Below are 26,216 nucleotides of genomic sequence, written 5' to 3'. Positions count from 1 at the left end.
TTTGAGCACTGTATAACTCTTTATTTATTAAACTCTTTCATAAATACAACATCTGTAAAATGTCAAAAACATAAAACTACACGAGACCAAATGTGGTATGCCAGAGCTTCAGGTCATATTGCATGAATACAAGAAGACATAGATGGGTATCACAGTCCTATATACTTAACATATACAAGCTCAAGAGAGAGGACAGTTGTTTAAATGCTTGCAGCCATCAGACCACAATTTCCTTAAACACTTTGATCAGCTACTTTTCAAAACAGAACACTGATTACAATGTCTAGATTTTCCTGACCAAGGCTAGAACAAGTCTGGTCCGTGACCTAGGCTAGAACAATTTTGGTACTGGCTGTTTGGAGAATAGGAAAGTTTCACACAACATAAACGTATTACTGTTAAGTTATACATAGTAACAAAGACAGATATATACAGATATAACGTATTACTGTTAAGTTATACATAGTAACAAAGACAGATATATACAGATATAACAATCCTTATTGATATGGTTTGCATATCATCATTATTATTTTCTTAATTATCAGTTATTATTTCAGAATCACAGATCAGTTATTATTTCAGAATCACAGATTACAAAAAAACCCATAAAGACTGCCCCCAGGGTGGTGCAATCTTCTTTCTGCATAACAAAATAACAATACGAACATAGGTTAGGAATTTGTCCACACTTTCATACACACATCACTTTCATTTTGTACAGCTTAACAATGGTCCATATACATGTAGAATATAAATCAAAACTGAAGTAAAAAATATGTCATGTGGTCTTCTTTGTGGCAGGGTGTAAGGGATTTATTCTCCCGCTCAGATATTTATTTCCCTCCCAGGCGGGATACATAATATTTTATCAAGATCACATGAACCAATCAGATCTCGTCATTCTACATGGAGGTATGAAAAGTTGTTTAAGTGTCCCTCAGCCTTTGGTATAAAACCTAACACGGGACACATTAAACCCCGAGTACCTGTGATACTGCAACAACTCCTAACATACAAGGTATTCAAGGTCCGAAATTATGCCAAATAATATCATATGTATAATTTGTTTGGTTCATTTAAAAAAAATATGTTTTTCAACAGTTTATCATTTTTTTTCAGCCCTTGTTTGAAATGAAGTTTGCAAATTATTCCCTGAAAATTATGTGTGTAAATTGTGAATATCATGTTTGTAAACTACATGAAATGAACATGGTAAACAAATAAACCTTAAGGAAAGTCGAACCATTGATCAGTTTCTCTACCAACATACAATGTAATCTGCCCAAATGGAACTGGTCCACAACACATCAATAGTACTGTCCTGGCATATCAGTTTTCATCATATAAATAAAATGTTTGTTCCATACAGATTCATAAGCATACCACGGTATTTGGACTCTCGCAGACATTGTTTTAATGAAATACATCGCTTGCAGCTGGAGAGAATGTGTTGGCGATACAGCAGCTAATAACAATGTCCTGTAATGCTCTTCCTTCATTTTTATCCTGGCATGTTAGGTTAATGTGGGAGGAAAGGCCAAAGTGATAGCTTGACCTTTACCACTTTGATGACAGCTCCGTGCTGACAAATCAGGGTGAGTCCTAGGATTGGGGCACGCCTAAGTCATGCAACACTGTGCATCACATCACAGAAGGAATATTAAATAAATCTTACATTATTATTATCATTATTATGAATATTAAGAACAAAACTTGTATCATGAGCGTGACACATATTTCATATTCTTATATGATATTTATGATATATGTAAATACACAAGTGTAATAATCTCTTTATCACATCATGTAATTCTTAAAATAAATGAAGTTTAAGACTCTTGAAAATGCATAGGAATACAGAGTGAACAGCACCTTTTATGATCTAAAGGTTGCAGCCATGTTTGTTTACATATGCCTTCACACATCGGGAAACCATTATCTGATCATACAGGGATTGTAAGCAATAGTGTTTGAGGAAGTAAGCCCCATATCTATCTATGTACAGACCTTACTAAAAGTAGGTGACCTAGTAGGTGCTAGGTGACCTCAATTACACTAACGCTTATATGATATATATATATCATTGAAAGAAATATTTCTTGTAACAAAAGTCAACAAACTAGGTTCTATAGCAAGTAGATGTTTTACCATGAACTAGCTAATGTAGATCTGTCTACTTCTGGAACTCCGTGATCTTAATTGAGTATGTACTTTGTTCTTGCTTTCTTAAGTTTCTGTTTTGAATCATAATGCTAATGTTTTATACTGTGCAGAAAGTGAGTGTGAATGAGTGTCTGTGTCAATGTCCAAGTTAAAAACCTCTAACATCAATCTAACTGTTAATACATGTATCATTTTGCATAACAATAGTTCTGATATTCATTTACCGTATTCGACGTAATAAGCGCCCCGCTCTAATAAGCGCCCACAGAGATATTTGCTAATATATTGGCAAGTGAACAATCCCAATTAGCATCCCTTCCGATTGATCAATGTACACAAGACTTATTCATTCGTGTATAATACGCACTCGTGTGTTATATGCACCCTTAATTATGGGCAATTAAATTCTGGAAAAATATATCTGTCGTACATAAACAGTTCAGACCGTCGGCATAAACCACAAAATTTATCTTTCAACTCTGGGTTTTTTCAACCAAAATAATATTCTAATAAGAGCCCCCAATTTCTAATTTTGAGAGCGCCCTGGACGCTTATTACGTCAAATACGATATTTACTTTACTTGAGTTTTCTAAAATTGTCAGTAAATCTTTTCTAACTGGGACCAGGCACCACCCTGGGTGTCTGGTCTTATTTTTAACAAGGACTCAGAATAACAAATATCAATTGAAAAATATATATGATAAATGTATTTAACTCAACCAGACATATACAAGCTGTGTTGACAGTGCTTGGAAGCTCAGGTGTGTAACTTGACATAAACTTGTAGATAAATGATGGTGGTTTACTGACCACTCATCTTAGTTTGTTCTTGAAGGTCACATCAGCATTATGATGGTGGCTTGGAAATAATCAAGCTTGAACCAGCAAACCAGTGATTGATATCAAGAGCAATGATCATTACCAGTAGTTTAACATGCTATCCACCCAGTCATCAAGCCTGACTACCATATCCATTCGGTTGTCACTCACTACAAGCCTAGGTTGCTGATGGCCAGTTCTAGCCTGGAATCCACTCTGGGTGTCCCATCTTAGACTTATTGAGTTTGCTAGACTATACTATACTCTAGGCTATACTGAACAACACATTTTTACATATCACTGCAGAACATTTGTCAAAACTATACAAAAACATTTGCACTCAACAATAAAGAGATAAAACTTAATAGAAAATATGTTCATAACAATTGCAGTTACAATAAAGTTTGTTCCTTTAAAAACAGAATACATTTTGTTCAATACCATATGATCACACACATATATATATGATTATGGGATGCAATAAGGCAGGTTGACATGACGATAACAGCAATGTCAACACTTCACAGCTATGTTCCACCATCATTCGTGAGTCCACTTGTCAGAATTGCTGTGTAATCACAATTTTTAACACAGGGATCCATCCCCAGTTCAAACCAATGAGTGACCCGTAATGGTATGTCCTCAGATCTTTGTTTAGCAGCAGCGAGAACTTAGATCTTATTTTAATGAGATTGGCAATGTTTCTGGCTTGCTATTGTGTGTCGTATCGCTACATATTGCTTCAATGTCAGGCAATGGTAGGGTTCACACAAACTTCATGCACAATGTAGAGTTTACTTGATTTTTCGTGAGTTATACACGGCCTCATTTCATACACGTCACCTCTTTCTGGCCCAGTGTATTCACAGGGGAAAGAGACATGTAGTCCGTCAAGTATTGACGACAACAACACAGATGAAAAATAACAACAGTAATTGTAAACCTGAAGGAGGAAATAACAACATGTACAAATATATACATGAATGAGTACACAGGACTAATGTGAATACATCCAGGTTTCCGTAGCTAAAGATGAAAAGACAAATATGCATACACCTGATAAATTACGATGGGAGTATTTCTTGTTAAGTGATATGATGATTTTATCCATTTGAATCTAGATAACACATCCTCAACTGTCCAGGTGTATGTGGCAACACGTCTTCTACTGTCTAGACGTATATGGGCTCCCAACACATCCTCAACTATCTAGATGTATTGACTCCCAACATGTTCACTACTGTCTAGATGTATGCAGACTCCCAACACGTTCACTACTGTCTAGATGTATGCAGACTCCCAACACGTTCACTACTGTCTAGATGTATGCAGACTCCCAACACGTTCACTACTGTCTAGATGTATGCAGACTCCCAACACGTTCACTACTGTCTAGATGTATGCAGACTCCCAACACGTCTATGCAGACTCCTAACACGTTCACTACTGTCCAGGCTTATAAGGGTTATGGTCAGTGCTCTTCATCGATGCCAGTGTGTGGTTGACCAGTCGGTGGTGAGCTTCGTCCGCCCGTATTGCCAGGATCACATCTCTCATGGTGGCATCAGCCTGCAACACAGTCGAAACTACATGAGGTAAGGCTGGCTAAACAGATTGATAATCAGAGCGATTGTAGATGGGTGGAAATATAAACCATTATCGATATGAAAATGTTGTTATCGATAATAACTCACATTAACTTTGTGATGAAATAAAGTTTAGATTTACCGAAACAGACTTGTCATTGTGAATAATGTCAACTGTTGAAGACAGAAAGCAACTGTTTTTGTTATATCTCAAATGTCCACAAAGTAATCCTTGCATAAATGTGTCACTGCTTACCAGTGGCTTGAAATATGTTTCTTGCATACCAGCTAAAAGTTCCTTCTCAAATATTCATTGATAACGGATCGATAATTATCGATCTCTATGATCCATATCAATAGCCAGCCCTAATATGAGGTGCTGTTGCACTGTTTATTCCGATTTTATGATATTTTATGTCTACCCATTTTGAATGCAAAGTTCTAAATGTAAATCTTTTCAGAAATATGTCCAGTTTATTAAGGCATCGACTACTCTGGGCAATCCTTTTTACAAGTGCAACCATTATTAACTCCTTACCCCCAACTTCCAGTACCTCACTGCAACATCTGGCGCTGCCTGGGTTTTCCAGTGAGACATTGGGCCGTTATCTATATCCTGCAATAAACAAAACACATAGATCATACCGCGGTACTTACAGACTGGAGGTCTTCTAATACACTGTAATTGGTTGACCCCTGACAGAACCATCACCTGCACAATATGCCTTTATCTGAATGTTCCTGTCCAACAAAGTTATCTCAGTGCTACATTTGTGTTATGGCTATGTTAAATAGTTTTTAACTGATTTTCTTAGTGCTAAGGTCTCTTTGTAGAAGAGCACACAGTTCCACAAGGAGAAAATGGAGCCAGAAGTTTCACAAGTGCTAAGTGTGTGTGTGAATGTGTGTGTGCGTGCGAGCGTGTGTGTTTGTATGTGTGTGTGCGTGCGTGCGAGCGTGTGTGTTTGTTTGTATGTGTGCTTGCGAGCGTGTGTATTTGTTTGTATGTGTGTGTGCGTGCGAGCGTGTGTTTGTTTGTATGTGTGTGTGCGTGCGAGCGTGTTTGTATGTGTGTGTGCGTGCGAGCATGTGTGTTTGTATGTGTGTGTGCGTGCGAGCGTGTGTTTGTTTGTATGTGTATGTTTGTGTGTCTGTTTTGTATTTGTATGTGTTTTTGTGTGTGTTTTTCTTTCTGTGTGTTTTTGTGTGTGTGTGTGTGTTTGTTTATTGTTTCACGCCACATTTAACGTGAAATTAATGTGTCTCCAAAAGAATGCCACCACAGGACCCTAGCCAAAAATGCGACTCAGTATGAATGTGACACCCCCTCCTCTCAAGCATCAGTGGGTTTCTATCTAAAGATGTCCTCAGTCAGGTTTAGAATCCTCACCTTAATCCAACCCTACATTAATCCAATCACACACCAAATAGCACCTCTTATTAGCGCTGAGTAAAGTTCTTCCGCAAAAAAACAATACATGCGCGCTGGCTCGTGTAGGCCTTTGACGCAGTCGCAAAGAGCAAAGGGTGGCGTCTGTCTGGACTTGCAGGTGTGATCAGTGATGACATAAGTGAGTAGAACCCTTGTCTTGACCCCAGCAGTGACAATTCACAGGACATAATTAGTGTTTAGATGATATTGTTTATATACTTTATACACAAGTGCTGCTCATTAAACAGTGGTGTGGAATACATCAGCGTATGTCTAAGTTGGTATTTTTGCTATTCCAAATGTCTTATTTTTGATATAAATGCATTTAATTCACGCTTAATTTCAAGATTTACAGTATATGATGGTGGCCTTGTTCCGAACATTGGCTAACATCACTTTGATGCCAACTGAGATAGTCAAGTGCACACAAAGGTCAACAGCATAAACAAACACCTGTATGAAATCTCCTTCATGGCTCCCGTGACAATCAAATATCATGTGACAAAAACATATGACAGACAGATGGACCAACACATAAACTGACACGAGCGGACACACAGAGGAAACACTGTTCTGACATGATTGCGTTACCAAACTATCCCACTATCAACCTGTGGTTTGTCTGGGCCAGTTAAGATATAAATTCACTTACTAAATCTGCATAACTAAAAACAAACAGCAACCAAACAGATGAAAACTAGCCTCACCTCCAGACACTTGGTGTAGGTTTTAACAGCCTCCTCTTCAAGGTAACCGACGAAGCGATGGCAAAACCGGGGGCTGACGACATATGCGGCACTAAACATGGTCACAAACACACCTACAACATATCAGAAGTTTAATAAACACTAAATACATCCATGCAACTAATAAACATACCATGCAACTTCATCATACAGTTAAAAGAGTCAGATCAGTCCAATAAACTTGGCATCACAATCTGACGGTCACTCAGCAGGAACTACTTTTAAGAAATCTAGACACAGATATGATGCCATCGTGCTCAAACCCTCAGTATGATATTCCACAAATGGTGCCAAACATTTACAAATTGCTTTACTTCCCATGCTTTCATATCTCGTCTTGCTATCATCCTGTGATATAACTGAAAAACTGTTCAAATCAAGAGATTCAAATCTTAGAGCGGTAAATAAGAAAACCTAGCACTTACCCTGTGAGCCAATGACAGCAAGTCGGAAGAAGATGGTCGGTTGTTTCAACTGCAGCGCTGTGAGAAGATGCATCCTTTCATTTTCTGCTTCCTCTGGAAGAATGAATTCAGGAATAGTGAGTGAGTGAGTGAGTGAGTATGGTTTTACGCCACTTTAAACAATATTCCAGTAGGGGACACCAGAAATGGGCTACACACATTGTACGCATGTCAGGAATTGAACCCGGGTCTTCGGCGTGATGGAATTCAGGAATAATACAAGGAAAGAAAGAAATACTTATCTGGTGAAACGGTGAAATTTACACTGACTGATGAATAACAAAATCAAGGGATTGGGAGAAGAACGGGGAGAGTTGTTATTACATGTAGAACAGGCTGTCATATTTCTAGCTACATACATGTCAACACAGGAGAAACATCGGTGCAGATGTACCTAATAGTGTGTGGATCCACCCATAATCTCTCTGCATCATCCGCAGTGACTTCATGTGCCGCGCCATCGCCGCCACCATCCCAGGAACACCAGCGACCGTTTCCAGGAAACAGATTCTCCTGTATAACATTTATATTTATGGTATAAACACACATTTTTGATTTATGACAATGGTGTTAATACTGAACAAATTTCAATAATATCATTTGCTGTGTAGGTATTTGAATACACCATAATCTGGCATTATCTTCTCCTTGATAGACAACTTGATGACCTGTTTATACTGACAAATTAATGACCACACAATGCCATTTAGAAAGTGGTCAAATGTTATATTTGGGATAACACTTTCTGAGTAAAGTACAGATTCTCATACTTTTTGGGGTCGAGTCACGTCCCTTTTCCACACAGAGTCAGTCAGCAATCTAATCCACTCAGCCATCGAGGCTTCCACAAAAGTGAAAGTCTAACAACTGGTAGTCTAGATCACATACTTTGTGTACCCCTCTGACAAGAGTAAATTGGCACGGCTCCCATATCCGAAAGCTATGAACACACAATGCCACTTGCCAGAGGGGTACACAAAGTATGTGATCTTGTCGTCCTTGTGATCGAGTGATACAACATTCCGATGCTCTTCAATGTCAATAAGAACCATCAAAGCCCCATGAAATAGAAGGTATATTAGGAATAATAGATTTTCAAGGTGTACTTACGTAAGCCATTTCTTTTCATTCCGCTCCCCAAATATAAACCCAGAAAAGATGTCGAACCCTTTTCTGAACACCTTGACAGTAAACAAGGCCATCTAAAAAATAAAACAAAAAACATTTCAAATTTTGCTCCAGACAAATTCTTTGCTTATAGTTGAAAGATCCCATCAAGATATGATGCATGTATTTCATTTGTAACCTTATTTTAAAAACTGAAGTTTTAGCTTGTAATAGACCACAAATGAAAGATTATCAATGATGTTCATATGTACAGTCATCTTTGTCCTTGACAATAAAGTTATAACAGAAATACCCTTTTGAGTCCTTTAAAAGTACTAAGACGTTTGACCATGGGAGATAACTCTCACCTTCTCCACCTTTCCCTCTGGGGGCTTGTGGGTTACTTTCACCTGATGTAGATGTGCTTCATTCCTGCAGAAAAACAATGATCATGATCAAGATATATCTACACATAAGGGCTTGGCGATACACAGTCACGATATTATATATACCATGTTGAATGTACCATATGTTGAATGATGAATGTTCAATGTCGTCAGGGATTCTGTGATGCACTGGTGTCCTGTTCAAAGCCACATGATGAGCTAGGTACTAATACCTGTGCTTGTTTGTTGTTTAAATCCGCACTCAGCAACATAACAACAATGTGACTCTTACGTCTTGTGGTTTCATAGAAAGTATCGAAAACAAACAATCAAAACGCCTCTTGTGAAGTTCATCATGGATATAGTGGGCTCTCAATTTATATAACCGAAGTCTGTTATATAGGAACTTTTAGCTTCAAACAATGTTCTCCTGATTATTAAGACACAGGGAGGGATGTCTTACAGTATGTTCCCAGCTGTATTGAAATGGTGGGCAGTGGGGTAGTCTAGTGGTTAAAGCCTTCACTCGTCATGCAAAAGACCCATGTTCGATTCCCCACATGGGTACAAAAAAAAGTGTGTGTGTGTGTGCGTGCGTGCGTGCGTGCGTGCGTGCGTGTGTGTGTGTGTACTTGACCGGACTTATGCCGATTTATAGTGCTAGCTCACTGAGATACCATGCCACAGTTTAACATGAATACCCCACTCTGACACAGTATACTGACTCCGAGCCGACCAGTCCTTGCCTTAACCCCTTAATGCCTAGTGCCAGACAGGGTAACAACAAGTACCATCTTTTAACATCTTTTGGTATGACGCAGCCGGGGATCGAACCCCGGACCTTCCACTCTCCAGGCGGACGCTCTACCACTAGACCACGGAGGCGGTCCAGGCAGACAGAGACAGACAGACATTGACAGACAGACAGAGAGACAGACACAGACAGACGGTTCAAGACAGCTAGGGATGAAGGGGTTGGTTGTACATCTTCATACCATATAGGATGGGGCATGGTGTACATTCCGATGGGAGGCTTCTCGGACAAAGGGTCACCTTTCCCAGACCTGTCAAAACATAGATGTCATAATTAGAGAAAAGGCATAAATGTACGGAATGTCACTGCTACCTGTTTTCATTGAACTAAGTTACCATGGAAACAGTATATTCTTTGAAATCTTACATCTGTAGATGAATGTTACCATCATACTGATACAGCTATGCATGGTTATGTATTGAGATATTAAACACATACTTAGGATATTTTCACTTTCCTAAACATTTTTTATAAATTATAAATGTCAAACTAATTTTGTACACCATTAAAATACCGGTAGATATAACTGACTGTTTAAAATGAAATAGTCTTAAAAAGTATATGTTTTGGTGTTACGCATGCAATCACCAAGTCTCTCACAGACAGATATATGAAGCAGATCCTAAACGATGGTGTAGCGGGATACCTATTTTATTCTGAACAGTATCACCCACCCATCTTATGATAATCAGATCATTCACTCCGATGCTATACCTCTCTGCATGAAGATCACATGATGCCTCAACAGCAGATGGCATCAGGTGAACACCGAATGAACTTTGATGCCAAATCTCAGTGAAGGTTGCATGGTTTTTTAGCCAATCAGATGTCAGCTTTCCAAAACATTCGGCTTTGTTCCTGGCCACCTCATTTTAGAAATTGTGATCTCAGTGAAAGGAACCAGTCACAGAACACAAGGATTCCCTCGCTAGTTGACAATTTGGGGCATTGATGCCATGGTGCTCAGAAACAACAGGATGCATTAATATCCATATTAAAATAGCATGCCTCTTTTTTTTTTCATTCAGAACTCCTTGGTCATATTTGATTTTGAGATACAGAAATGATTGGTTGATGGCTCCTATAGAAATGTGTGTCCTCAGATCTTCAGATACCAATGTGATACATGTTCCACCAGATGTTGATGCCACACTGAGCCACCCTGACATGACATTGTATACACTGAATACCTTTTATACAATACCTTCCACAAATTCTTCAAATTTTGTGATATTGTGAAGCTTTGATATTAACAATCACACCAAAACATAACCTGAAACCTTTTGCTAGTCGATGAAAGATAACAATACTATAACACCATTCAGAAATCTATCAACTTACCTAAAGTGTTCAAGATGAGTTGGATCCGGCATTTTGTCAAATTTTCCTTCCTTGAAATTCTTGATATTTTCCTGAACATCTTTGTCTGTTGCCAGGCGACGAGTAAACACCTGAGAGAAACAAAAGCCATCAAAACACATTCTTTGTTTCCATGGACTTTTTAGTAACACTTCAAAGACAGAAATTACAAAGGCATGATGTCATCACAATGTCATGGAAATAGCTGTTGGATTAGCATTTTAGAAGTTGGTGAGTAAGTAAGAAAACGTACAACTATATGGATAACAGCATCTGGTTTACTGCATATAGTGATGTTTCAATGTAGATTCTTACACTGTTATCAAGCTGGGGTATTGCATATAGCCACGTTTCAATGTAGATTGTTCCACTGTTATCAAGCTGGGGTATTGCATATAGCCACGTTTTGATGTAGATTCTTACACTGTTATCAAGCTGGGGTATTGCATATAGCAACGTTTTAATGTAGATTGTTGCACTGTTATCAAGCTGAGGTAATGCATATAGCCACATTTCGATGTTGATTCTTACACTGTTGTCAAGTTTGGGTATTGCATATAGCCACGTTTCAACGTTGATTCTTACACTGTTATCAAGCTGAGGTATTGCATATAGCCACGTTTCGATGTTGATTCTCACACTGTTATCAAGCTTGGGTATTGCATATAGCCACCTTTCAATATAGATTCTTACACTGTTATCAAGCTGGGGTATTGCATATAGCCACGTTTCGATGTTGATTCTTACACTGTTATCAGGCTGGGGTAATGCATATAGCCACGTTTCAATGTAGATTCTTACACTGTTATCAGGCTGGGGTATTGCATATAGCCACATTTCGATGTAGATTCTTACACTGTTATCAAGTTGGGGTAATGCATATAGCCATGTTTCGATGTTGATTCTTACACTGTTATCAAGCTGGGGTAATGCATATAGCCACGTTTCGATGTTGATTTTTACACTGTTATCAGGCTGGGGTATTGCATATAGCCACATTTCGATGTAGATTCTTACACTGTTATCAAGTTGGGGTAATGCATATAGCCACGTTTCGATGTAGATTCTTACACTGTTATCAAGCTGAGGTATTGCATATAGCCATGTTTCGATGTTGATTCTTACACTGTTATCAAGCTGGGGTAATGCATATAGCCACGTTTCGATGTTGATTTTTACACTGTTATCAGGCTGGGGTAATGCATATAGCCATGTTTCGATGTTGATTCTTACACTGTTATCAAGCTGGGGTAATGCATATAGCCATGTTTCGATGTTGATTCTTACACTGTTATCAAGCTGGGGTAATGCATATAGCCACGTTTCGATGTTGATTTTTACACTGTTATCAGGCTGGGGTATTGCATGTAGCCACATTTCGGTGTAGATCCTTACACTGTTATCAAGCTGAGGTATTGCATATAGCCATGTTTCGATGTTGATTCTTACACTGTTATCAAGCTGGGGTAATGCATATAGCCACGTTTCGATGTTGATTTTTACACTGTTATCAAGCTGGAGTATTGCATATAGCCATGTTTCAATGTAGATCCTTACACTGTTATCAAGCTGAGGTATTGCATATAGCCACGTTTCGATGTTGATTCTTACACTGTTATCAAGCTGGGGTATTGCATATAGCAACGTTTCAATGTAGATTGTTGCACTGTTATCAAGCTGAGGTATTGCATATAGCCACATTTCAATGTAGATTCTTACACTGTTATCAAACTGGGGTATTGCATATAGCAACGTTTCAATGTAGATTGTTGCACTGTTATCAAGCTGGGGTATTGCATATAGCCACGTTTCGATGTTGATTCTTACACTGTTATCAAGTTTGGATATTGCATATAGCCAAGTTTCAACGTTGATTCTTACACTGTTATCAAGCTGAGGTATTGCATATAGCCACGTTTCAATGTAGATTCTTACACTGTTATCAAGCTGGGGTATTGCATATAGCCACGTTTTGATGTAGATTCTTACACTGTTATCAAGCTGGGGTATTGCATATAGCAACGTTTCAATGTAGATTGTTGCACTGTTATCAAGCTGAGGTATTGCATATAGCCACGTTTCGATGTTGATTCTTACACTGTTATCAAACTGGGGTATTGCATATAGCAACGTTTCAATGTAGATTGTTGCACTGTTATCAAGCTGAGGTATTGCATACAGCCACATTTCAATGTAGATTCTTACACTGTTATCAAGCTGGGGTATTGCATATAGCCACGTTTTGATGTAGATTCTTACACTGTTATCAAGCTGGGGTATTGCATATAGCAACGTTTCAATGTAGATTGTTGCACTGTTATCAAGCTGAGGTATTGCATATAGCCACGTTTCGATGTTGATTCTTACACTGTTGTCAAGTTTGGGTATTGCATATAGCCACGTTTCAACGTTGATTCTTACACTGTTATCAAGCTGAGGTATTGCATATAGCCACGTTTCGATGTTGATTCTTACACTGTTATCAAGCTGGGGTATTGCATATAGCCACCTTTCAATATAGATTCTTACACTGTTATCAAGCTGGGGTATTGCATATAGCCACGTTTCGATGTTGATTCTTACACTGTTATCAGGCTGGGGTAATGCATATAGCCACGTTTCGATGTTGATTTTTACACTGTTATCAAGCTGGGATATTGCATATAGCCATGTTTCAATGTAGATCCTTACACTGTTATCAAGCTGAGGTATTGCATATAGCCATGTTTCGATGTAGATTCTTACACTGTTATCAAGCTGGGGTATTGCATATAGCCACATTTCGATGTTGATTCTTACACTGTTATCAAGCTGGGGTATTGCATATAGCCACGTTTCAATGTAGATTCTTACACTGTTATCAGGCTGGGGTATTGTATATAGCCACATTTCAATGTAGTTTCTTACACTGTTATCAAGCTGGGGTATTGCATATAGCCACGTTTTGATGTAGATTCTTACACTGTTATCAAGCTGGGGTAATGCATATAGCCATGTTTCGATGTTGATTCTTACACTGTTATCAAGCTGGGGTAATGCATATAGCCACATTTCGATGTTGATTTTTACACTGTTATCAGGCTGGGGTATTGCATATAGCCACATTTCGGTGTAGATTCTTACACTGTTATCAAGTTGGGGTAATGCATATAGCCATGTTTCGATGTTGATTCTTACACTGTTATCAAGCTGGGGTAATGCATATAGCCACGTTTCGATGTTGATTTTTACACTGTTATCAAGCTGGGGTATTGCATATAGCCACGTTTCAATGTAGATCCTTACACTGTTATCAAGCTGAGGTATTGCATATAGCCACGTTTCGATGTAGATTCTTACACTGTTATCAAGCTGGGGTATTGCATATAGCCACGTTTCGATGTTGATTCTTACACTGTTATCAAGCTGGGGTATTGCATATAGCAACATTTCAATGTAGATTGTTTGATTGTTATCAAGCTGAGGTATTGCATATAGCCACATTTCAATGTAGATTCTTACACTGTTATCAAGCTGGGGTATTGCATATAGCAACGTTTCAATGTAGATTGTTTGATTGTTATCAAACTGGGGTATTGCATATAGCAACGTTTCAATGTAGATTGTTGCACTGTTATCAAGCTGAGGTATTGCATACGTTTCGATGTTGATTCTTACACTGTTATCAAGCTGGGGTATTGCATATAGCCACGTTTCAATGTAGATTCTTACACTGTTATCAAGCTGGGGTATTGCTTATAGCAACGTTTCAATGTAGATTGTTGCACTGTTATCAAGCTGAGGTATTGCAAATAGCGAGGTTTCAATGTAGATTCTTACACTGTTATCAAGCTGGGGTATTTCATATAGCAACGTTTCAATGTAGATTGTTGCACTGTTATCAAGCTGAGGTATTGCATATAGTCATGTTTCGATGTTGATTCTTACACTGTTATCAAGTTTGGGTATTGCATGTAGCCACGTTTCGATGTTGATTTTTACACTGTTATCAAGCTGGGGTATTGCATATAGCCACGTTTCGATGTAGATTCTTACACTGTTATCAAGCTGGGGTATTGCATATAGCCACGTTTCGATGTAGATTCTTACACTGTTATCAGGCTGGGGTATTGCATATAGCCACGTTTCGATGTTGATTCTTACACTGTTATCGGGCTGGGATTTTGCATATAGCGAGGTTTCAATGTAGATTCTTACACTGTTATCAAACTGGGGTATTGCATATAGCCACGTTTCGATGTAGATTCTTACACTGTTATCAAGCTGGGGTATTGCATACAGCCATGTTTCGATGTAGATTCTTACACTGTTATCAAGTTGTATATGGATATGTTATGCAATATAAGAATCTACATCTAAACGTCGCTATATGCAATAAACCAGACACTGTTATCCATGAAGTTGTAAGTCATTATACATAAAATAGCATGACATTACGAAACATTACATAATAGAACAACCACATAACATTATGAAACAGCTACATTATGTTATGAGTGAGTGAGTTTGGTTTAGTGCTTCTTTGAACAGTATTCCAGTAAGATCACAGTATTGCAGCTTAATGTGGGATGAAAGCCCAAAGTGATGCAGGTCTTGGACATTTACCACTTTAGTCAAACCCACAAGCACGGCGATGGTGCTGACAAAACTAGACACACAATCATAGGTTCCATGCACGCCTAAGGAACACAACTCTGAACAGCTTTGTGCAGTGTCTAAGACAATGAGGCCACTCGTATCCCCACATGATGTTAACAAACAATATCAACATGATTCTAAACAACAGTATGAATTTCAGTGTCAGTCATCCTATGGAAGAAGGCCTGGATGTATGTAGTCCCCAGGTTAAATTGTCAATAAATACACACTCTATACACTGGTATTTTCTAGGAAATGGGCTTCACACATTGTACCCATGTGGAGAACTGAACCCGGGCCTTCGGCGTGACGAGCGTACGCTTTAACAACTTGGCTACCCCACCGCCCTTGTCATAGGAGGCAACTATATAGTTAGTGTGGCTCGGCGTGCTGATTTGGTTTATTGGGTGTCATCGTATATTGCAGAAAGAAGCTTCAAACAACAAAGTATTTTCTGCATCAATATCATAAAAAATACTTAAATATGATAAACCATAATGTTTCTTATATGCAACAATCAATATAACATGTAATGTTGAAAAGCAAAATCAGACACAAACCTAAAATTAACTTTTTATGGTTTCAATACAAAGCCTTTTATGCTTAAACTATTTGGCTGCTTTCACATCTTTACAAAAAGGCCCACCTGAGAACAATTTCAGTCTGGTGAGCTAACAAGCATCAAGTGTATATCTTCAGAACAATTTCAGTCAGGTGAGCTAACAAGCATCAAGTGTATATCTTCAGAACAATTTCAGTCAGGTGAGCTAACAAGCATCAAGTGCATATCTTCAGAACAATTTCAGTCAGGTGAGCTAACGAGCATCAAGTGCATATCTTCATAACAATTTCAGTCAGGTGAGCTAACAAGCATCAAGTGTATATATCTTCATAACAATTTCAGTCAGGTGAGCTAACAAGCATCAACAAGTGTATATCTTGATTTGTGGTGTGTGTGTGTGTGGGGGGGGGGGGGAAAGAAATAACAATCTATTTTTTTCCAAAGCTGTAACCCCCCCCAAAATATTTATTTACTGAGTACCATCAAACAAACAATATATTAACATTTAACTATTAACATTCAAATTTTGACATTTAGGTATTTTCCACTAAAATATTCATTTCTTTCACAGCATATGTCTGAACAATCTTATCATTTAAAAAATCGTCCCACTCACCCCATAGAAATCAAATAGATGCTCCCTAATTTTTAACCCCAAACACTCTGGGGAACTATTTAGTTTGGTGTACTGGTAATCAAAATATATTTTGAACTGTGGATTATTGAAACAGACTTTTGGTTCAGCTGGACTTACCAGTCATTGATGTGACAGGCAGGGAGGAGAAAATGTTGACATGTGATAGGGACCATCTCAAAAGTTAATCCACTGTTCTCACAATGACATAGCTACTTTCGCCATCTTTTATAGTGTTTTTGAGAAAGCTGTGAAACTTGAAAACCAACTGATGTTATCAAAACATGACCATAATCCTCTGAATTAAGTTCATTTTTGTTTACAGTGAAAACTGCACATGACTCAGAGTCACGCAACATGAAATCATAGACACGTCATGCAAAATATCCCATTCAGCAAAGTAAGGATATTACTATATTTTTAACATGGCATTAAGGTGCTACAGTTTCCAAGCTTTAATACTGTTTCCAATGTAGACCTAGGTTACTTGTAGAGCTGTGGGTTTGAAACCAGGGTTTCCCTGGCTGTCTCTAGGTTTGTCAGCACCATACCCTTGCTTGTGTGCATCACCATAGTGGTAAACGTCTGAGGCCTGCATCACTTCAGGCTTTCCTCCCACATTAAGCTGACATGTCGTTATATAACTGGAATACTTTTAAAAATGGTGTTAAACCCAACTCACTCACTCATTAAATTTGGAACTGAAGATACAGTGTGAGGTTTCAATTTTTTAATTTATCCCAGTTAAATCTACAGGTAACCTAGCTCTACACTGGAAACAGTATGCTTATCGCCATTCTACCATGACTAAATAAAACGTGAACTCTTTGGCGTTGGCCAAGATAGTGAGTGAAGCATTTTCCCGAGGCAAGTGAGTTAACTTACTATAAAAGTCCAGTTTCCGAACTAGGCTGGTATTATGGAGTAACATTTTGGCTGGACTAACGAGTCTATGCATAGTCCAATCAAAATCACGCTCCGAAATCGAAATCCTGTTCGTAAACTGTCATGCAGATTTCGGTCGATTGGATGATTTGCAAAACATGTGCACCGCTAACTAGTTGTCAACAGATATTTTCTAAACCTTTTCATGTTTTTAATCAAGCTGCTCACGTGATTTGATGCACTTCGCAATGTAAGACTCGTTTTATCACAATATAAAGATCTTGATTATCGATCAGATCGTCTTGACTGGGCGCCGCCGTTTTGTTTGAAGCAAATACAAGTGATACGAGAGGTGGAATCTGATTGGTCCATAGGAGAGGCATAGAAGGGATATAACTCGTAATAGCCACTGGTGGCGCTACGATTGAGCCCAGGAATTCCAGCACTGTTGGGCAAGGGTGGAAACTGGACTTTTAAAGTCAGTTAACTCTCTTGCCTCGGGAGGATGTGAGTGAAGCAGTATGGGGGAGTCCAGTGTTTTGAGTGGGTCGTTGATCTGAATTAAGGAATGTTGACATAAAAAAAAACATGTTTTACACAAAAATTAGCAATCAATCGACTATTCTTTGGCTAACAAATGAAAATTACCCCAACCCTTTCAGTTTGTTTTAATGTTAAGCGCTCACCATATTTTCCTAAAAGCTGCAGCTGTGCTTGCATGAGAAAAACTAAACCTGATATTCAGAAAATCAAATCAAATATCTGAGTGATGAAATACTACATATACATTAAAAAATAAAACTGATATTTCGATTAAATATAACGTGATGAGTGAGTTAACACATTTTGCCGTAACTACTTTCCATATTCCTCAGCAACATTATGATTTTCTGACTGCAATCAGTCATTCGTCACCACTTGCCCCTTTCCGTAACCTGCAAGAAGACTCGTCCCCCTATCGATGAATGTTATGTGCGAAAATACGACAAACCAATCAGAATGCGCGTATGACTTCACGTTCTTCATCAAAGAATCCCACAGGAATCCTTTTTTAATTTTACATATGTCTTGCATCTAAAAATATACCCAAGACACAGTTAAATGTGTTCAATTATACCGTATAATTCCACACGTCCTGATGTGCTTTAAATAGCATTTGAAATATATATCATATATGGGGAAATATATGTGAAGTATTACGCAACGAGTTGACAATTGTTTTAGGTGTGCCCGTTTGTGCAAAGACGGAACCCGGTCGCAAAAATGGCCATGAGATGGGCATGAGTCGCTTTTCGAATTGTCCCAGAATAACACGAGTTGGTCACGAATGTGCAATCAGTAGGACAATACAAGAGAGACAAAAGATTTGACTTTCCTTGTCAGTACAGCATCTCACCTTGTCACCTGATAGAGTCGACTTGTCAGTCGATTGCACCACTCCTCAAATTATCAACCTGGTCAGGTCACTCAGTGAGATTATGATGTTACTGGGATGACAATATTTTCACGTGTGTCACCCGGCACTCACAAAGGTGTATAGGTGCGCCTTTAGGAATTGAAGTGTGTCAATCACAAAGGTGTATAGGTGCGCCTTTAGGAATTGAAGTGTGTCAATCACAAAGGTGTATAGGTGCGCCTTTAGGAATTGAAGTGTGTCAATCACCAAGGTGTATAGGTGCACCTTTAGGAATTGAAGTGTATCACCCGGCACTCACAAAGGTGTATAGGTGCGCCTTTAGGAATTGAAGTGTGTCAATCACAAAGGTGTATAGGTGCGCCTTTAGGAATTGAAGTGTGTCAATCACAAAATTGTTTAGGTGCGCCTTTAGAAATTGAAGTGTGTCAGTCACAAAGGTGTATAGGTGCACCTTTAGGAATTGAAGTGTGTCAATCACAAAGGTGTATAGGTGCGCCTTTAGGAATTGAAGTGTGTCAATCACAAAGGTGTATAGGTGTGCCTTTAGGAATTGAAGTGTGTCAATCACAAAGATGTATAGGTGTGCCTTTAGGAATTGAAGTGTGTCAATCACAAAGATGTATAGGTGTGCCTTTAGGAATTGAAGTGTGTCAATCACAAAGATGTTTAGGTGCGCCTTTAGGTATTGAAGTGTGTCAATCACAAAGATGTATAGGTGTGCCTTTAGGAATTGAAGTGTGTCAATCACAAAGATGTTTATGTGCGCCTTTAGGAATTGAAGTGTGTCAATCACAAAGATGTTTAGGTGCACCTTTAGGAATTGAAGTGTGTCAATCACAAAGTTGTTTAGGTGCGCCATTAGGAATTTATGTGTGTCAATCACAAAGATGTTTAGGTGCGCCTTTAGGAATTGAAGTGTGTCACTCGGCACTCACAAAGGTGTATAGGTGCGCCTTTAGGAATTGAAGTGTGTCAATCACAAAGATGTTTAGGTGCCCTTTAGGAATTGAAGTGTGTCAATCACAAAGATGTTTAGGTGTGCCTTTAGGAATTGAAGTGTGTCAATCACAAAGTTGTTTAGATGCGCCTTTAGGAATTGAAGTGTGTCAATCACAAAGATGTTTAGGTGCGCCTTTAGGAATTGAAGTGTGTCAATCACAAAGGTGTATATGTGCGCCTTTAGGAATTGAAGTGTGTCAATCACAAAGATGTTTAGGTGCCCGTTAGGAATTGAAGTGTGTCAATCACAAAGATGTTTAGGTGTGCCTTTAGGAATTGAAGTGTGTCAATCACAAAGTTGTTTAGATGCGCCTTTAGGAATTGAAGTGTGTCAATCACAAAGATGTTTAGGTGCGCCTTTAGGAATTGAAGTGTGTCAATCACAAAGGTGTATATGTGCGCCTTTAGGAATTGAAGTGTGTCAATCACAAAGATGTTTAGGTGCGCCTTTAGGAATTTATGTGTGTCAATCACAAAGATGTTTAGGTGCGCCTTTTGAAATTGAAGTGTGTCAATCACAAAGGTGTATAGGTGCGCCTTTAGGAATTTATGTGTGTCAATCACAAAGATGTTTAGGTGCGCCTTTTGAAATTGAAGTGTGTCAATCACAAAGGTGTATAGGTGCGCCTTTTAAAATTGAAGTGTGTCAATCACAAAGATGTTTAGGTGCGCCTTTAGGAATTGAAGTGAGTCAATCACAAAGATGTTTAGGTGCACCTTTTGAAATTGAAGTGTGTCAATCACAAAGATGTTTAGGTGCGCCTGACATGAGTCATTTGATACTTATCATATTGGACAAAATTTATCCCAATTAAAGGGCAACAACACTCCAGCTCTCTGTTGTCTTGCTGGCACAATTTTAATTAACCTGTGTAATCCCCAAATGCCAATTAACACTGAACACAAGTCGAACCAGTCAAGATTATTGTATGTAAATAATGGATCAGCAAAGAAAGAGACATCCATATTTGAATACGTTTAAATTTGGGGAGTTGTCCCCCTTTAAAGGTCCAGGACATCAACCGTTTTGAAGTTCGGTTTGTAAACAACAGCTGATCATGTGACCAGACTTTCCTCTGGTTTGTAAACAAATGCAATAATTCTGAAATAAGATAAGATGGGCCTAATTCAAACCTTTTGGTAGGCATTACATATTGTTTTGCATTATTATACAGATATACTGCTACAAGAGTGACAGTGAGGTGCATGACAATATAGCTTTAGACATCAAAGTGGCCGTATATCGCTAGCTCTCGGTATGCAAATGGAAGTTTTTCACGTTTTAGGACATTTTCTCAATGAAAGATAATTTCATGATGTATGTTTGTCTGAATGTGAATACTTGTCTGAAATCAAACAGATGAAAACCACATGAATGGACGGTGTAAGATGTGACGATGTGACAGAGGTACTCGGCTGGCCGCAAGGAACTCTGGTCGGACTCATGTGCACTTTAATGCACTGAGGCTTTACAAAGGTCTGTGTGCTATTAGCCCCAACACCTGCAAGTCCAATAAGTGTATTTTTTCTCAGTAACAAAAACTGAAATTACTAGCTGCAAATCGTAGTGATGCGCTGCTCTGAGCTTATTATCTGAGATCCACTAGTCGCTAATACTTGTATTAACATGCTAACAAAATGTCAATCTCATTAAAATCAGATCCTAGTTTTCGCTACTGCTAACAAAGATCTGAGGACATCTCATTACGGGTCACGTCAGACCGACCTTGAGCGAACTTTGACCGACCAAAGGAATGACCAATCAGAAACTAGCTTTCTCGTGCTTTACAGCATAAATTTCAAATTGGCGACTACGCTTCGAAACATATTTTGACAAATTCTTGATTACAAATTTGAAACCTGAACAAAAAAAACATTCTGGAATGACTAATAAATGGTCTAGAATGTAAGGATTCAGTCGTTAAACCCGTAACTATCGTTCGGAATACCCCATGTTAAAGTTTTCGAGATTGCATGATTAGAAATCACATTCCGACAGTCACTTTCATAATCTGGTAAGCGACACACTGATTGGTCGGATGAAAGGTCGTTTTGACGTGACCCCTAATGGGATGTCTTCAGATCTTAGTTTAGCAGTAGCGAGAACTAAGGTCTGATTTGAATGAGATTGACAAAATGTAACACATGTATTAACATGCAAATAAAATGAAATGTATGAATTTGCGACCAGTGGATGTGAGATTGTAAAACTTAAGCAACACAGTAACAACAATATACAACATGATATACAACATCTGACACATATCATCAAACAACATAATATATAAATGTAACATTTTATCTTGAAATTTTAACTACCGTATTCTACGTAATAAGCGCCCCGCTCTAATAAGCGCCCACAGCGATATTTGCTAAGATATTGGCTAGTGAACAATCCCAATTAGCACTCCTTCCGATTGACCAATGTACACAAGACTTATTTTTTCGTGTATAATACGCACTCGTGTGTTATATGTATTCTTAATTATGGGCAGTTAAATTCTGGAAAAATGTATATGTCGCATATAAACATTTCAGTGTGTCAGCATAAACCACGAAAATTATCTTTCAACTCTCTTTTTTCAACCAAAATAATATTCTAATAAGAGCCCCCTATTTCTAATTTTGAGAGCGCCCTGGGCGCTTATTACGTCGAATACGGTAATTGGTAAAGTAAAACCTCATTATTCTGGAAAAACTGCTTTCCAAAACAACGATGATAATAATAATAATAATAATAATAATAATTCCACGTAATAAGATAAAAAAAAAAATCATATCCTGAGGGGATGGAAAATTCGGATTAACGGATTACCGCAGAATTAACGTCAACACAGAACTCTATGAAGGATGCAGGGCGCTTATCTAACTGGACTGGCCAAATGTCCAGAAAGGAATTTCTCTTACTTACCGAAGTTCCTTCCAGAAGTTGTTGTTTTGGAACGGTGCCATTGGTACCGAGAAGACTTTGGGTCCCAAGACTTTTCAAACACTGACTTGCTTGGACATGTCCTTTCATAATAACTCGAATGGCTGACATTGTTCGTTCTGTCTTGTTCGCGAATTTTATATTCTTCTTCTCTGTCACTATATTTACCAAAGACTGATGCTTATGCGATCACGATTACACTGAGAGGAACCTCTTGTTATTTATTTCGTAATGCTTAAGTCCGCGCATGCGCAGAATGATAATTTCGTCACGAATGTCCTGAAGTATTTATAAATAGCTTTGGAAGGTCAGAAAGGGATTTCCTCAATTATCAGCCGCCTGCAGAGTTGATATTTGGCACAAACAGTAGTAACATGTGGCATTTCGTGGTTACTTTAATGCTGAATGAAGATCTTTGTCTTAATGGTGTTATATATCTACACAAAAGTGAAAACTAGCAAATACTGTCAGTCATTGTAACCAGATCGGAGCGGTATCCGCTAGCTGAAGAACGTGATCTCACAGCTCGTTACCGGTACACAAATGATGCAAGGTCGTAGGCGATATCGTCAGCGAGAAACCAAGAAATACACCGAAAAAAATATCTTTAATGTCAGTGAAATAACCTTATTTAGTAATGTTGGGGTATAAATATAGGTTGAAATACCTCAGATACGAGTTTCTGGTTTTACTATACAATGTATTTCTATCCAATGAGGCATCGACATCGAGTTCTTTTTCTGTTTCAACTGTCTCCTCTCGGTGTTTCACAAGATTTAAAGCACGGAAGAGACCAAACTTCATTTATTTTATAAAACAAAGGTAAATATGGTCTCGGTGAAGAAAACCAAAATAATCAGCGTCTTGGAATTAATACAGATTGGCGATTATTTCTTTCGGTGAGTTGGTTGTCCTGGTGTTATTTTTGGGCGGGCGCTTATGAGGATTTACGGTACGTACTTACGCGTTGTTATAGTTTAGGAACAAGATCCCGTTAACGCATGGATTAGGTAGAGCGGTCCTCCCACTAATAACCTCCCCCTTCCTCATTACAAGTGAATGAAATGAATCTTATTTGAAGCTTGTTTGTTTATTTATTTATTGTTTAACGCTGCACTCAGCAATATTCCAGCTATGTGACGGCGGTCTGTAAATAACCATATCTGTGTGATTGATGACATGCATCAACCAAGTCAGCGAGTCTGACCACCCGATCCCGTGAGCCGCCTCTTACGGCAAGCAATGGTTGCTGAAGACCTATTCTACCCTCGAATCTTCACGGATCGAATCTTAATTGACGCCACGGGCAATAATTTTCCAGCTACGACATCAGCGACGATCAAGGCCGTCGGACTACGAAGGTCTTTGCATTAATAATATCTTATTGACGAACAAATTAAAACATCAAAATCAAATACATTTATTGCATTTAAGGCCTCCGACCCATATACAGGAGTTACATGTTCGGGTTAATCTGAAATTTTAACATTTCAAAGAGAAATAGCCACTTTTACATATTAAGCCAGTTTCAATATGATAGCATGAACTTTTGAAGAGAGAAAAGAAATAAAAGCAGGTAAGGACAACATGACAGATAGCGTTCTGGTAAACGTATTTTCTTAGATCACGATAATAACGACATTCAGATGTAAAATGCATTTAATTTTCTAATGCTGAATGAAAGAATGGGCATAACCTCTTCGATTTTCTCGTTAACATTATCAATATCTAAAGCAAATAAGCACGGTGGAATAACATAGAAATATACATACATATATATAGAAGAGTGCATCCTCGATTATCCATTTTCACTGTATTATATGCCATAATAAACTGGAGATCTACCAAGTGGATAATCGAGGTGACTAGAGAAGCATGCCGCTAGTCATAGCTGAGTGCAGACTTGCAGGACACTGCACTTTGCAAACACCCGACTCGCATCCTAATGAGCTTGTGACGAGCATACGGTGTACCGATGACATATTTATCCTACTGCCAGTTGATAATTGTCTCTCATTCAAGGCACATAGATAAAAACAACCATCCTTCATTCATCACACATGAAATACAAGGGCGGTCGGGTAGCCTAGTGGTTAAAGCGTTCGCTCGTTACGCCAAAGACCCGGGTTCGATTCCCGACGTGGGTACAATGTGTGAAGCCCATTTCTGGTGTCCCCCGCCGTGATATTGCTGGAATATTGCTAAAAGCGGCGTAAAATCATACTCACTCACTCACTCACTCATGAAATACAAACAATAACAGCGACGTCTGCATGAAGCAGGCACTAGGGTGGGGTTGGAGGGTAGGGGTGGGGGTGGGGGTGGGGAGGGATCATATCAAACTGTTCTTGCATAGATAATCGATATCGATGGTGATTCACACACATTGTTCCCCAAAACATGAGTATATTCCATGTTTGTTGTTTAACGCCGCACTCAGCAATATTCCAACTATATGACGGCGGTCTGTACATAATCGAGTCTGGACTAGATAATCCAGTGATTTACATCATGAGCATCGATCCAATAGGGATCGATGACATGCATCAACCAAGTCAGCGAGTCTGACTAGACTAACATCTAGTCTCTAAAATGAACATATCGTACAGAAAAAACAGTTGTTCAGTTATCTTAATAAAAAAAATATAATAAAAGGGAGCCCAGTGACTCTCTTCATTTTCCTGATACTGCAGTAATCTAGAAGTGCCAAACATTATAGACTTGCATGGGCTGTATTTGATATATATTTGTATCAGGGTCTGTAAGACAGACTACGAGTCTGACCACCCGATCCCGTTAGTCGCCCCTTACGACAAGCATAGTCGCCTTTTACGGCAAGCATGGGTTGCTGAAGACCTATTCTACCCCGGATCTTCACGGAATATATTCAAGGAATGGACTCGCTCATTGAACCACTTGTCTCCAGTATTATACATACATATTCATATCAAAGCATAGAGGCTGGACATGAACGACCAGTAACTCGAGATTTATTATGTTGAACATTTATATGTCTGGATATATGAAGTCTCAGACGGATATTCTGATTAAAATCTATCAGCATATTTAACCACGGACCCAAATAATTATTTAGGCCCATAATTTAACTCTGTTATGATATTACTGTGGACAAATACAAACCTGTAGGCTGGGAGCTAGGTGTGTTACCATAGCCCCTTACCCGTTCCTCGTTTCATTGTTCTATATGTCACGATAGTTCGAGCCTAGCATGCAGAAAGGTCTGCAAATGTGAGCTGTGGGGTTTACACCAC

The 26,216-nt window shown here is 38.6% G+C and overlaps 1 protein-coding gene across 1 annotated transcript; it reads right to left on the bottom strand.

Annotated features, from left to right (window-relative positions):
* LOC139464000 (uncharacterized) lies at positions 1 to 23,184 on the bottom strand. Its single transcript, XM_071245491.1, has 10 exons — positions 22,927 to 23,184; positions 10,863 to 10,972; positions 9,703 to 9,771; positions 8,690 to 8,753; positions 8,325 to 8,416; positions 7,609 to 7,727; positions 7,176 to 7,268; positions 6,712 to 6,824; positions 5,111 to 5,188; positions 1 to 4,555 (listed from the first exon to the last, which is right to left on the bottom strand). The coding sequence occupies exons 1-10, from the start codon at positions 23,053 to 23,055 to the stop codon at positions 4,430 to 4,432; spliced, it is 993 nt and encodes a 330-aa protein (XP_071101592.1). The 5' UTR covers positions 23,056 to 23,184; the 3' UTR covers positions 1 to 4,429.
* Between the last annotated feature and the right edge of the window lie 3,032 nt (positions 23,185 to 26,216).

The sequence above is a fragment of the Haliotis cracherodii genome, unplaced genomic scaffold (genome assembly GCF_022045235.1).
Source record: "Haliotis cracherodii isolate W230 unplaced genomic scaffold, xgHalCrac1.p SCAF_16, whole genome shotgun sequence".
Taxonomy (NCBI): domain Eukaryota; kingdom Metazoa; phylum Mollusca; class Gastropoda; order Lepetellida; family Haliotidae; genus Haliotis; species Haliotis cracherodii.
The sequence above is the reverse complement of the archived record's forward strand: the minus strand, read 5'-3'. Positions and strand labels throughout refer to the sequence as shown.

Bases quoted from the DNA above. Each gene is read 5' to 3' on its own strand.
- LOC139464000 (XM_071245491.1), bottom strand. From the start codon at position 23,055: ATGTCAGCCATTCGAGTTATTATGAAAGGACATGTCCAAGCAAGTCAG. The intron at 8,754-9,702 runs GTATGAAGATGT...GTTTTTCTGCAG, and splicing joins ACCATGCCCCATCCTATATG to GAATGAAGCACATCTACATC. The intron at 5,189-6,711 runs GTGAGGCTAGTT...TGTTTATTGCAG, and splicing joins CCTACACCAAGTGTCTGGAG to GATATAGATAACGGCCCAAT.